At 36.4% G+C, this 13,038-nt stretch overlaps 1 protein-coding gene across 2 annotated transcripts in view; it reads left to right on the forward strand.

Annotated features, from left to right (window-relative positions):
• Positions 1-242: 242 nt before the first annotated feature.
• The window catches only part of LOC132199673 (uncharacterized), a 52,209-nt gene continuing 39,413 nt past the window's right edge, over positions 243-13,038 (forward strand). For both annotated transcript variants that reach the window (XM_059624576.1, XM_059624578.1), the window contains exons 1-2: positions 243-433; positions 9,715-9,970. In XM_059624576.1, coding sequence (XP_059480559.1) covers positions 323-433; positions 9,715-9,970 — 367 coding nt within the window. In that variant the 5' untranslated portion in view covers positions 243-322. The remainder of the gene's footprint in view (positions 434-9,714; positions 9,971-13,038) is intronic.

Consider the following 13,038-nt stretch of genomic DNA (forward strand, 5'->3'; position numbering starts at 1 on the left):
TGGTGCGCCGCCTCCAGGAGGCCGTGGGCCGCTAATTCCCGCCCCGTTATCCGCTCATTTGTCGGCGTTTGGCAGAAACGGGGATCGGCGGTGGCGCTGGCGCACTCGGGCACCCGCCTCCGCCGTGCCGCCCCCGGCGGCGGCGGTGGAGGCCGCGGGTGCGGCGCGCATCGAGGCGCGCAGCAGCACCGCCGCGACGAGGAGCACGCGGCCGGCGCGATAAGCTCAGTCTTGGCCCGACCGTCGAGCGAGACGCACCCCACGCACCGCCTCCGCCGGCCGGCCCCCGACACGTGCTCTGCTCCATGCCACAAGGCCTGCCATGGACTTCCAGAGTGCAATGGAGACGTTCGCAGAGGCCTGGGTCGCAGCCAACACCAAGTCGCCGCACCACCCGCAGCCCGTCGCCCTCGCCCACCAACAGGAACAACAGGTAGGAATAATACCTTTTTCAAACTCATAAATTTCCAAAATTATTAGGCAGTCTTTTCCGTAACTTAATTGCTTTTATTTTAAAACTCTTTTTAAAGGCAAGTCTTATTGTTAAATAAAATATTTAAAATTTTATTCACGCGTTTGTCCTAATTTTTGAAGTATTTAAAAAAAGGGAGAATCTAAAAATTTTAGTTGGCAATTTATATTTTGCACTTAATTTTAAGGACTACTTTCTTTAATTTTGGCATAATTATAATTTAAAATTACAAGGCAAATTTAGCTTATTTGAAAGTTTTTCTGTAAACTTGGTTTAATTGATTCCATAATGAATTAGATATTATTAAGATTTTATTCCTAAAATTCACTGATTAAATCGATGAAATTTGCAGCGAATAACTTAATTTCGTTCATTGAATGCAAATTAAATGAAACAATTTTATATTGTTGGAATTTATATTGTTTTCCTCTTTATATTCTATTTGAAAATAATGAAATATGAAAATCATATATGATAATTAGGATAATTGGCAAGAAAATCTTAATAAAAGCGGCCATATATAAAATAATGAGACGTTTTTTAAGCTATTGGGCACTTCAAAGTCAAGTGTCACAATTATTTCATAAGTCCATACTACTTACAAAATTATTTCATAAGTCTCTACTACTTATAATAGAAATAACTTATTCATCCTTTCGGTTGTTGACTTTTAAGTCAAAAGCTGCCCAATTATCATTTCTCAAAAGGTTCAAAAAAGTTTTTTAATGAGGAAAATAATTTCATAATAGAAATCAAGAATAGAAGTAAGTAATCAATCAACCATGACTACGCACAATATTCAAATGAATCATAAATTTTCCTACAGGAAGCTTAATTTGTATGTATATTAGTGACAGTCTTGATTTCCTTATATGATTCCACGTTCTCTGTCATTCGTGATATTTCTTTTTACGACGAAAAAAAAATAACAACAAGAGAATGAAAAAAATTCGTCCAAAGCAAAATATCTAAATTTAGCGCGAAGGGATGAATTGGATGGGCATTTGGCAGGGTGCATTATGTACATGTTTACGTAGGATGTAAAATATTTTTTGTGTCGAAATTCATACCCAGAGGAGCGACCGGGACCAATTGTTTTCTAATCCCTGGAACCAACGTGCCCGTTTGAAAATATCATAGAAAAGGAAACAAGCCAGTGGCTCTCTTGTTTGGTTCATCCACGCTGCTGACAATCGAGTCGATTTGATTTATGACCACGGCCAAGTTTCGGAAAATTACACAGACCTGGCCAGGATTTGGGGATTTCTCGGTATAAGTGAAGGGATGAGAAAGCAAAAGGTTTTCCCTCCCTTGGGACGCGAGCGCGCTCAGGTATAGAGAGGGAGAAAAATGTCAATAGGCCTGCCAGTGTTTACTCTGTGGGAAGGGAGAATTGTTTCCCAGGGTTGTATATTTTTGCCTGAATTCCTGCCGAGGGTAAATCGTGAATCAGCGTAGCGAAAATTTGAGAGACAAGCCAAAATTTACAAGCTCCCAGTGACAGGGATGAGAAATTGTTAAGAAGGGGTCGCGCTTTTGGGTGGAAATAATTTTCAACCTTTCACCAACTTGTCACTTGTACACAGTCCGACCGGCGACTTGAAACGATTCGGGAATTGGAAATTCGTGGGAAAGTGTGTTTCATTTTTCGCTCTCCTCCACAATCCGTTTTTGTAACAATTCAGGTATAAATGTGACTGGCAAGTTGAGAAGATGTTTTTCTCAAGAAATTCTTGAGACTGCATGAGTCATAGAAAAAGGGTTGGAAAGGAAATAACAATTCAAAATAGAATTATTTTGGGGCAACATAAAAAAATCTTGCTGCACATAAAAATAAATTTTAAAAAATCTTCAAACTCTGGGAACACGATAAATTAATAATTGACACTACACGGTTGAATGAATATTCAGTTTTTAATTTTCAATTTTAATTTCTAGAGATTAAAACTTAATCTGTTTATAATATACCAAAAAAAAAATAAGCCAATTAACTAGATTAATTGATTATTTTAATTTTATTGAATTATCACTGTTTTCAAACTAAAGTTCCCATTATTGATGTCCTACAGTATGGAACGGCCTAATTAATTAATATTATGTATATGTTCAAAATAGGGGTAATTTTTTCTAATAAAAATCCAACACATAGAAATTTTAATAAAGAGGATTGGTTGCCGGGCAAACGTTAATTGATGTAACTTAATTCAAAACGTCAGCATTTACTTTTAAATTCGTTTTCTGTCACACAAATCTTATAAAAGATATTAAAGAAGAAAATCTCAAAATAATTGAGGATTGAGTCAAAAGGGTTTCAAAATATAAATTGCGCAGGGAAAATTTTTTGCAAGTATTCTGTTTGATTGCATCTTGATTCATCATAATTATAAGAATTTTTGAATAATAATTCTATGCCATTCTAAAAATATTCATTGCAATTAAGGCCATTGAAGTAAACAGGCACATATTATATTTATTTGTGCAAATTGAAAAAATTAATGAAATTTCTATTATTTTTGCTATATTTTTTTCCCTATGAAAACTTGAAAAATGTGTAGCGTTTATTGTAAAATCTACGTCAACTTTTGACTTTTAATATAAAGTTAAAATTAATTTCTGTAATATCAAAACCGTGTGCAATTAAATTGACTCTATATATTTTAACCTTCAATTGGATTCGCGGCGCTCTCGGAGCGGCGGAATGAAGGCGCGCAAATAAATATCCTCTCTCGTCATTTCCCTTGCCGGAGAGGAAAACACTCCGGCGGCGTATTAAGCTTAAAACGGCTTAACTTTAAATGTATAAATAATGGTCACGCATAGCTGATCTGCAGCGCAGGAGAACAAACTCTCTCACATGCTTACATTATAAAAGGTCGCTTTTTCTCCGCGGCGGCATTGCTCGCGGTTCTTCTAATAAAACTAAATAATGGGGAGTACGCGGCGGCTCCCGCGTGTCCGCGCAGACGGACGCACAGGAAGCTCTTATATGCTGTGCCCCCGGAACAATGTCCTACGGACGCGATATTATAAAGATATTAACGCACTGAGCTACCCGACATCAACATTAAATAAAAGACTATAATTAGGGCAGTGCAAAAGTTAAAAATATTTAAATAAATTTTATAAATGGTGCAATACAAATTTACTATTATATTATTTTATAAATGTAAAATAAAAATAAGTTGAAAATTAAATTTGTAAACTGTATATTTTATCAGAACTAACTTCTACAATTTTATTTTTTGTTACTAATTTTTTTCTTTTTGATAGAGATTGCTTGTTTTTTAAGATTTTTTTATTTTTAAAATGTATGACGCATAAAGAATCTTCCCCAAAGGTATTTTAGTCTTGTATTATTTATTAAAAAATATCAAAGGAATTGGTAATGTAATGCTCGACAGGAACAAGATGCATAACATAAATTTAAAAATATGACTTTCGTGTAGCTAGCAAAGCAAGGAATAATAGAGGGTTTTTGGCATAATTTTGATATTATCCTTGGACTTTTGCTTTCAATATGGAATAAATTAATATTAAGAAAAATATTTATTCAAATATGCTCAAAACTGCTGGATTACACCTTTTTTTACAGTTATAAATATTTTTGCACTGCCCTGGATGCAACTGGAGAACATAATAATAATCCAATGCTGATGATCATCTTCATCACCTTTACCAGCCGGAGGAAAACTCGAGTTCCTCCGCATTAGACCGTATTTATCTCTCTGTCTCTCTCGTCTGCCGGACAGACACAATTTATTTTTTTATCTCTCTGCCAATACAATTCATAATAAAGTTGTTGTTAAAACTACTTCTTTCCCAGCAGATCTCTCTACGCGGCGTAGTCAAGGTAATAACTGACCTCCGCTAACTGAATAAGAATGCATACTTCTTTCCATAATTAAACAAACGCGCTCGGCTTAAATTTATATTATTATGCATATTTTTCATTGCGTTTTATTGCATTATTGTCGGCGTTTAATTAGTGTTGGACAAATTATGCAGATGAACGCTGCTTTTATCGGTGCATCATGTGCATTAAGAAATTCAAAGTTGGAAAAGAAGAACAGTGCATAATATAATAATCTGGCGCGCTCATCTGCCGCGGATGATGAAAAAAATCGCACACAGCTGCGGATATTTACAAAGTGTATTATGCAGCAGGAGGAGGCGGAGGACGCGGCCGCAAAAAAAGAAGCGCGGCGAGTACATACGTCGCAACGAGTGCTTCCTTCTCCTCAGGTAATTGTGCATGGAGAGGGGGAGGTGGAGGCGGCGGCGTACTTGAGAAGAAGAATAAAAGCAGCTCCTGAATTGTGCAGCGGATTTGGCAGCGAGACCGCGCGCAAGGCACGATTAGCAAGGGATTTGCCGATTCAATGCAGAATATGAAATTTCCTTGACTTATCAAAATTTTTGGAAATGTTGAAACACTATATTTTTATTAATTAAATAAATTATTATTAAAGATAAATTACATTATTTGTTGACGTGGCATTTTTTATCCTTAAAGAAATAGACGAAATTAAGATTTTTAAGAGAAGTTAGTGTAATTTATTTCTTGATTATTATTATTATTATTATTATTAATTTCTCAAAAATAAAAATTTAATCTTTTGTCTCTGTACTTTTATACAAGATATTAAAATTTGAATTAAGATTATTATTTATTGAATTATGTATACATATATACATATTAATCTTGGATGGCAAAGGCTGTGAAAGGTTGTAAATTGTTATGTCTCAAACAGGCTACGCTCTTGTCGCTCTTAGATTTGCCTTCAAATTCTAGAGAGATTGATTTAAATTTAGTTTCAAGAACACGTTTCTTAGGATTGAAATTTTGATTCAAACCATTCCTGAATTTATTTTACTTAATTACAAGTAGTATTCTTTTTGTTGCAAGAGGTGACAATAATATAAAGAAAATGCCAAATCTGCAATATACATAATTTTCAGGAAATTATTATTTAATAAACTAGAGGTGCAGTACTCATTTTATTATTATTATTTATTCAACGAACATATTTTTTCTTTTAGGAAAATAAACTTACGATTAGATTGGAAAGTTGGAAATTTTCACATGGACAGCAGAAAAATTAACTTAGCGTTTTGCAACCACAAAAATTAATTGTGCACTTAGAGTTCCCGTTTCCTCATTATTTTCACACTGGAATTTCCGCGCCCTAGAGCGACCGAATCTCGCCCGCGTCCAAACGGAGTCGATCAGGCTCACATCCTCCCGACGGCCGATTTGCTATTTATTCTCCACTGGTCTCGCCGCACCGGTTCACTTTTAGTTAGACAAATTCTACTGACATGTGATATCGCGTGACAAAGAAGACGCACACGATTCGATCTTGGCTATATAAAATCGGTTGATCTGCTAATCCCTTTGCCGCGATTGCGGATGCTCCTGGGTCACGCCTAATTAGGCCCGCCGAGCATTTGGCAGGTAGGTTTATTGAAGCAGCAGCGAGCGGAAAGGGCTGCTGTATTGTTATTTAAGTTATTCTCTCCACTTTTATTTTTTTCTTATTTTATTTTTACCTACTTGTTTTCTTTCCCCCTGTGCGTTTCTAAATTACCGCGCTTTGCTGAGCGCCGCAACCTTGGGATGAGCACCTCCCCGCCCCCTCCACTCGATATTTATCCCAGGCTAAAAGAGACAAAATCTTCACTAATCTCGAGCCCTCCGTTGCTTTTTACGAGCTGCTCTTCACGGAAAACATTTTAACCCCGTCTCTCTTGAGCGAAGAGTTTGTTGATTTTTTCTCTCTCGCGGGTCCGATTTATGGCCGTGAGGAATTCAACCCAGCCGGCTCTCTCTGAATTCTTCACCAGCAATTGAAATATGACGGACGTGTTTGCTTATTAGCCGCGGACAGATGATTAAATTATTTTGAAAAAATCCTGCGCATTCCAGTCGGCGGATTAATGCGTCGGATAATGAGACTTTTTCATCGTGAATAATTCTTTTTGGTTTATTTATTCGCCAATGCGAGAGTTGTGGAGGAGATATAAGTCTCTTAATAATATTGTGCGAGCCGAAATAGGATGAGCCGAACCAGAGGCATAAGGGTCAAGATTAGACATTTTAGATAAAGAGCAGAGCGAACAACGTCATAAGAGAAGAGAGCCCCGACTGAGCTTAAGAAAATTGGCAATATTTTTTATACATGCTTGATCAAATGTCATTCACCTCGCCTTTTATCTCACAAAAATTTATTATTATAATGCTTGGTTTAACACATAAATTTAAAAAATGCGACTATTTTGAGTTTATCTCTTTGGTCTTAAAAATTCTAGTTGATTTTATTTTTCTGTTCATATACTTGGAAATTATCAAAGCTATTGCAAGCCATAATCCTGCATATTCTATATATACATAAAATTTAATACAATTTTGTGATTTGGATGAATGTTTAAAAAATGAAAATGACAATATTTTAAGAAAAATGGCCGAAAATTTTAAAGTTTTCATTATCAAACTTTATTTTCCTATTTCATCAAATAACTGCTTTTTATAATACCATCATATAATATACATTTCATATATATTATAGGTCAACTGGTTTATTATTATTATTAATATTATTTATTTATTTTACATTTAAACATATTATTACATCATTCATTAGCACTTTGATATTTAATATATTTTGAAACATTTTATTGTTCTAAACTGCTAGCACATTATCGCGTCAACTTTTTTATAACTTTTACTTTTAATTTAAATCCTGTAATTACAGACAGATGCTTCAGAAAATTTTGTAGCTTGAATATTAAAAAATTCCTTAATTACAAGGTGTCAAAATTAAATGTTTAGCAGAGCATTAAAAAAAGAGGGAAAGTTATATTTAAAAAAATTTATTTATTATATAGATATAATTGAGTTATTACAATTAAATGGTACAAAAATTAATTTATTATATAAGTATTAATTGAAATTAATTTTTTGTAGTATTTTAATAATTACTGAACTATTAATAATTAACCTTGTACGCATAAATACAACAAAAGATCTTGCTTCAAATTGGAAAGCGAGACATTCATGCATCCTATAGACTTCCAGCTCGCATTCTAATGCAAAAGCGCATAAAGGTCGGGATATACAATGTGTGCTCCGTGCAGCATAAGCTCATTGTTTGAGCTCCTAATCCCCGATGTCCAATTGCTAAGGTTTCGTTGGCACTAATACTTGGTGCAGCAGTCTCGTGCTACAGGAAATGATCATTCCGCACACATCTTACTTAATTCTATGCGCCGCGTCTCCATTGTCGCTCGTTCGTTGCCTTTGCGGCCAGATTAATCAAATGTATAATAATTAATACACACGTTATCATTTCTGTGCTGCTGCCGAGGAGAAGGAGCTCACAATTATTTGCAGCACGAGATTCAAACACTCACCAGCTCGAGCTGGTTGTAATTAATTCGCGAAGCTATTAGGGTTTCCTTTGTGCGCACGCGGCGGCAGCTATGTTAGGAGAAGAGAGCGGGGAATTTATCAGCAGAATGGATAGGGCTTTCGGCTTTGTCAGCTTTAGCGAATTTGACTTTGGATCTGCTGATTCTTAAGAAATGTTTTTTATTTTATTTGTTAAAGGAAATTCCTCGAATGAATTAAGCTAACTATATGTAGTAATGGGATGGGAAAAAATGCTCAAATCGATTAATTTAATTTACATCAGACAATCTGAGATAGCCAAAATTTAAAGTAACTAATCAATATATCAATTTTCTAGAAGAAAATTATTTTTCCTTCAGCCGTTTTAAAAATATACAAAAACTTCCCAAAAGGGCCACTACAACACGGGAAAATAGGAAAAATCGGAAAATTTGGTCAACTGATACATTTGAAAGTCCCAATTTTTCTTTCAGTCGTTGCACTCTATTTTTTTACGTTCCCGCCTGCCATATTGCTTTGGCTTTGCTTCTTATATCGGCAAGGAACGTTTCTTTCTTTGGCCTATCTGTGCGTATGTATAATATTTCGTATATTAAAAATGAAGATGATCGGTTGATTCCATAATTGTCAATTAAAAATCATAATATATACGTAAAAATAACTTGAGCGTTTCCGAGTGAATTTAAAGGGCGATTGGACGATTTTGGACTAGGCAGAACCTGTGTATGATTTTTTTACATGTTTGAGAGGGTGCCCAGGGGTGTCCACACACAAATTTTCAGACCTCTAAAAAGGGGCGTTACCCAAAATTTCGGGACGTGAAAAATGGGAAAAAATTATTTTGGATTTGCTATAACTTTGGAACGGACAAAGTTATATTGACGTTCTTGACTGATCCTGACGTAACTTTTTACGCTGAACAACTTTGCTGTTGACACCAAAGTTGTAGTGTTAAGGGAAATGTCACTTTTAGGTGACCTCTGACCAAAATGTCAAATTTTGACAGGGAACGCCCCCTTTGATTTTTTTCCAGGTATAGGAAAAAATGTAGCCCATAAAATTTTACATCACATATGTCAAAATTAGAACAAGGTTATTTTTTATTTCGAGTAATTAATCGTTAAATAAGAAAAAACGAGTCCGAGGAGGGTCGAAAATTTTGAGGTTATTTCAAAAATCGAAGGAAACTGTCAAAAATCGTGTCCTGTATGTTGCTTTTGCCTTAATTGAATATTTCTGATACAATGGAACATTGCTGACTTGATTTAGTTATGTTTCTGTTAATTCTTTAATTTACCTCAAAATTTTCGACCCTCCTCGGACTCGTTTTTTCTTATTTAACGATTAATTACTCGAAAACTTAAAATAACCTTGTTCTAATTTTGACATATGTGATGTAAAATTTCATGGGCTACATATTTTCCTATACCTGGAAAAAAATCGAAGGGGGCGTTCCCTGTCAAAATTTGACATTTTGGTCAGAGGTCACCTAAAAGTGACATTTCCCTTAACACTACAACTTTGGTGTCAACAGCAAAGTTGTTCAGCGTAAAAAGTTACGTCAGGATCAGTTAAGAACGTCAATATAACTTTATCCGTTCCAAAGTTACAGCAAATCCAAAATATTTTTTGCCCATTTTTCACGTCCCGAAATTTTGGGTAACGCCCCTTTTTAGAGGTCTGAAAATTTGTGTGTGGACACCCCTGGGCACCCTCTCAAACATGTATAAAAATCATACACAGGTTCTGCCTAGTCCAAAATCGTCCAATCGCCCTTTAAATTCACTTGGAAACGCTCACTTTATTAAAATTTGCAATTTTGTTTTGATTTTAGACTCAAGCGATTTCACTGACCACCAGTCCAAACAGATCACCATCTCTGCCGCCTCCAGCGGCACCTCTGCCTCCGCCACCCCCGTCTCGAGGCCCAGAAGCGTCTCCAATCGTCGGTCAGTCAATGAGGTCATCGTCACCTGTGTCCAGAAAGTCCTCCTCTTCCCCTGCCCACCAAATGTCGTCCAGCGAGTCCATTCATGAAGGAATCAACCTCTCCCCGAACAGCAAAGAGGCCATGGAAGCCAGAAAATCTGGTGAGTACAATTTTACTTTTTCGTAAGGACTTTACACTGCAAATGGAGATACTGAATAATTTTAAATTAAACAATTAATCCAATGTTTACAAATCATAAAAAAAATTAAATTTTTTAACATCAGAATTTACCAGAAATTATTTACGTCAATAATTTGTTGTAAAATTCTTCATTCGCTGAATTATTCAAAGATGAAAACATTCGTACATCCCAATGGTAATGGTAAACCGCACAAAATTGCCTTTTTCGGCCGCCGAGAGCCAGGGATTAAAAAAATGCCCGTTGATCCCTGGAATGAGCATCGCCAATATAAAAATCCCTATCCACAAGGGTCGAAAGATCCACACTGGGGGCGGGCTATTTTTTGCACCGCACTGGACCATATCAAAAATTCATTCAACTTATTCAACTTTCGATCCCGACGGGCAAAATTATTATACATTTGAAAAGGAAGGTTTAATTCTCGCGGTTAATAATTCACAAATCGAAATTTGAGTTATATGCGAGCGGGACGAGACCGGGGACAACTTTGGCCCAGCGGGCTATAGCATGCGAGGGGAAGCACGGAGGATTGCGCTGGATTTGCGGCGTTAATCAGATTATCTCTCTATGATTGATGAAACTATACGCGAACGCAGAGCAGAGCAGAAGCACGAAAGGGATCTAGCTGCGGATCAGCGAGCGAAATTTCGCCGCTCTGCAGCCTTTTTATTTCATCTCTGTCGGGCTACAATTTTGATTATACTCAGTCAGTCGCACAGCGGCGGCAGAGAGAATGTTCTCGCAGAGGATTTTGCATTATTCTCTCTCTGGCTGCTGGTGTACTTTAGCCGGGGATAAAGCATCCAACACGACTCTCCGGGCTATGCTTTAGCTCTCGGATTACGCTAAAACCTTCCCTATATACGTCAAGGAGGCTTCAAACGCGGAGGAGAAATGCTGAAAGAAGCAGGACTGCAAAAATCAAAAGCACAGACAAACACGCCAAAAGGCTTTCGGAATTCCGGACTTGACGTGCACCTGCCAACATGCGGGAGAATAATTGCTTGGCTTTGCGGCGGGATTTCTTGCGGCGCGGATTTCGGGATTACCGACGGACGGGCGATGGAAATTTATACAAAAATGATAAATAAAATGTAAATGATAAACTTCAGGAAAGAAAGCTCATAGTTATATATATACTGAATCACTAATTTTTAAATTAACAACTAGGGGAAAATTATTGAATAGCAAAATCAAACTATTTAATTTGATTTAAATTTATTGTATGGTCGTTTGTGAGACAATATTACTGTAATTTAATCACGATTATGATTATTCTGTACGCTTGGTTATGCAAATTAAATTTTAATTATTTAATATTCTTAATTTCTAAAAATTCTAACAGTTTAAAAAAAAAGAAGAGAAACTTTGAATCGCTGAACAAAACGGCACCATTTACCCTAGCAACACTAAAAATAGCTCCATCCGTCCAATAATGAGCCAATCAATTTGAATATTGACCAATTTGGATAAAATTGAACAGCGATAAAAATGTTCTTTTTTCATAATCAAGAAAAAAACCTTTGCTTTTGTAACAAATTCATTGCATTCCAAATCTTACAAGTTTCATGATTTGGTTCTCACGCAAAAAACACAATTATACCAATAGTTTATTATACAAATACGCGGAGAGCGCCGAGAAGATTAAGCCATTACTCGAGCTGCATTTCCAATCACCCTGATGAAAAGGGGCCCCGATCTCTCTGGCGCAACATTTAAAGGCGAAGAAAGAAAGAGTGGCTTTTATTTATTTCGTGCAGCTCCATATATATTTGTATGATACAAATGCGCGCTCGGCCGACTTATCCATTTAATTTTGATTGCATGACGATAGAAAATTCCCTGCGCTCATTCTGATCTCTGATAAATTGTATGATGATGATGTGGACAACGATCGAGCAGCAGTCCGCGTCCATCCGATTGGATATTTTTCATCTCGATGTTTGATCCAAAACATTTTTTGTGAGTGTGTAGCGCAGATAGATAGCCAGCAGATAGATCGGGCCTCATCTCTTTTTAAGCTCTTTTTCCAATCTGAAAGAGTCACCGGCGAAATCTACAAGTCATGCTGGCGAGCAGATATCTCGGCATTATTCATTGTTACGGACTAAAAGCTAAACCGAGCGAGCGAGTGAGCGGCGCGAGAGGGACAAAGAACCAGAGCTGCGCGAGATTATATTTTATATATTGGGTGTTGGCCATCGCATTATGTACGCCATCACACCGCGTTATGCCTCACATCATCCTTGCACATCCAGGTGTATCAAAATAATCAACTTTTTAATTCTCATCCTCTGTATAAAAAGCATTAAAGACACCACACCAGCCTCTTCACCGCGTTCTCACACCGCGCGCCGTTTAATCCCCGTGCTGCAGCTTTTGCTTCGCACCATTTTCCATTCCTCCACTTCTCCGCAGCTCACAATGCATATCCACGCGCAGCATCAACAGATCAGGATGCTGCGCTCCTTTTCACCAAAGCGCCGACCATTGTCGTCGCCTTTTCTCCGTGCATCCAATATGCAATTTGATATGCAGATTTTTTACTTTTATTGTTAAGAGGATTCTTGAATTTTTGACTTCCATCAGCTGCGGCGAGAAAAATATAAGTGGCTTTAATGAGCAAAGCGGTTCAAAAGATTTAACATCTATTAATGCAAATTTCGGAATTTTTTAATCTCGTTAATATTTAAAGTTTTATAAGATTTTTTTAACATTTTTTTTTTTTAGTTTGCATATTATTCTTTGTGATGTGTATTATCGATGTTTTGATAGTTTGTGTTGTGAACAAATAGTAATGTATTTTTATCATTTTTATTTAAACGAGGTAAGGATTAAATTGTAAATTTATAATATAATGTTAAACAAAATATTTATTTAACTTGATCGCAAATTAATATTCAAAATCAGAGAAGATTTGAAAAGAAATTTAAATTTTTACTTTCTCACAATAAGTATGATCTTGATATTGGGCGGGGAAAATAAATAACTAAATTTTATTTCTATATCACGCATTAAGAAGGGAC

The sequence above is a fragment of the Neocloeon triangulifer genome, unplaced genomic scaffold, assembly GCF_031216515.1.
Source record: "Neocloeon triangulifer isolate White Clay Creek 2 clone unplaced genomic scaffold, ASM3121651v1 ptg000014l, whole genome shotgun sequence".
NCBI lineage: Eukaryota > Metazoa > Arthropoda > Insecta > Ephemeroptera > Baetidae > Neocloeon > Neocloeon triangulifer.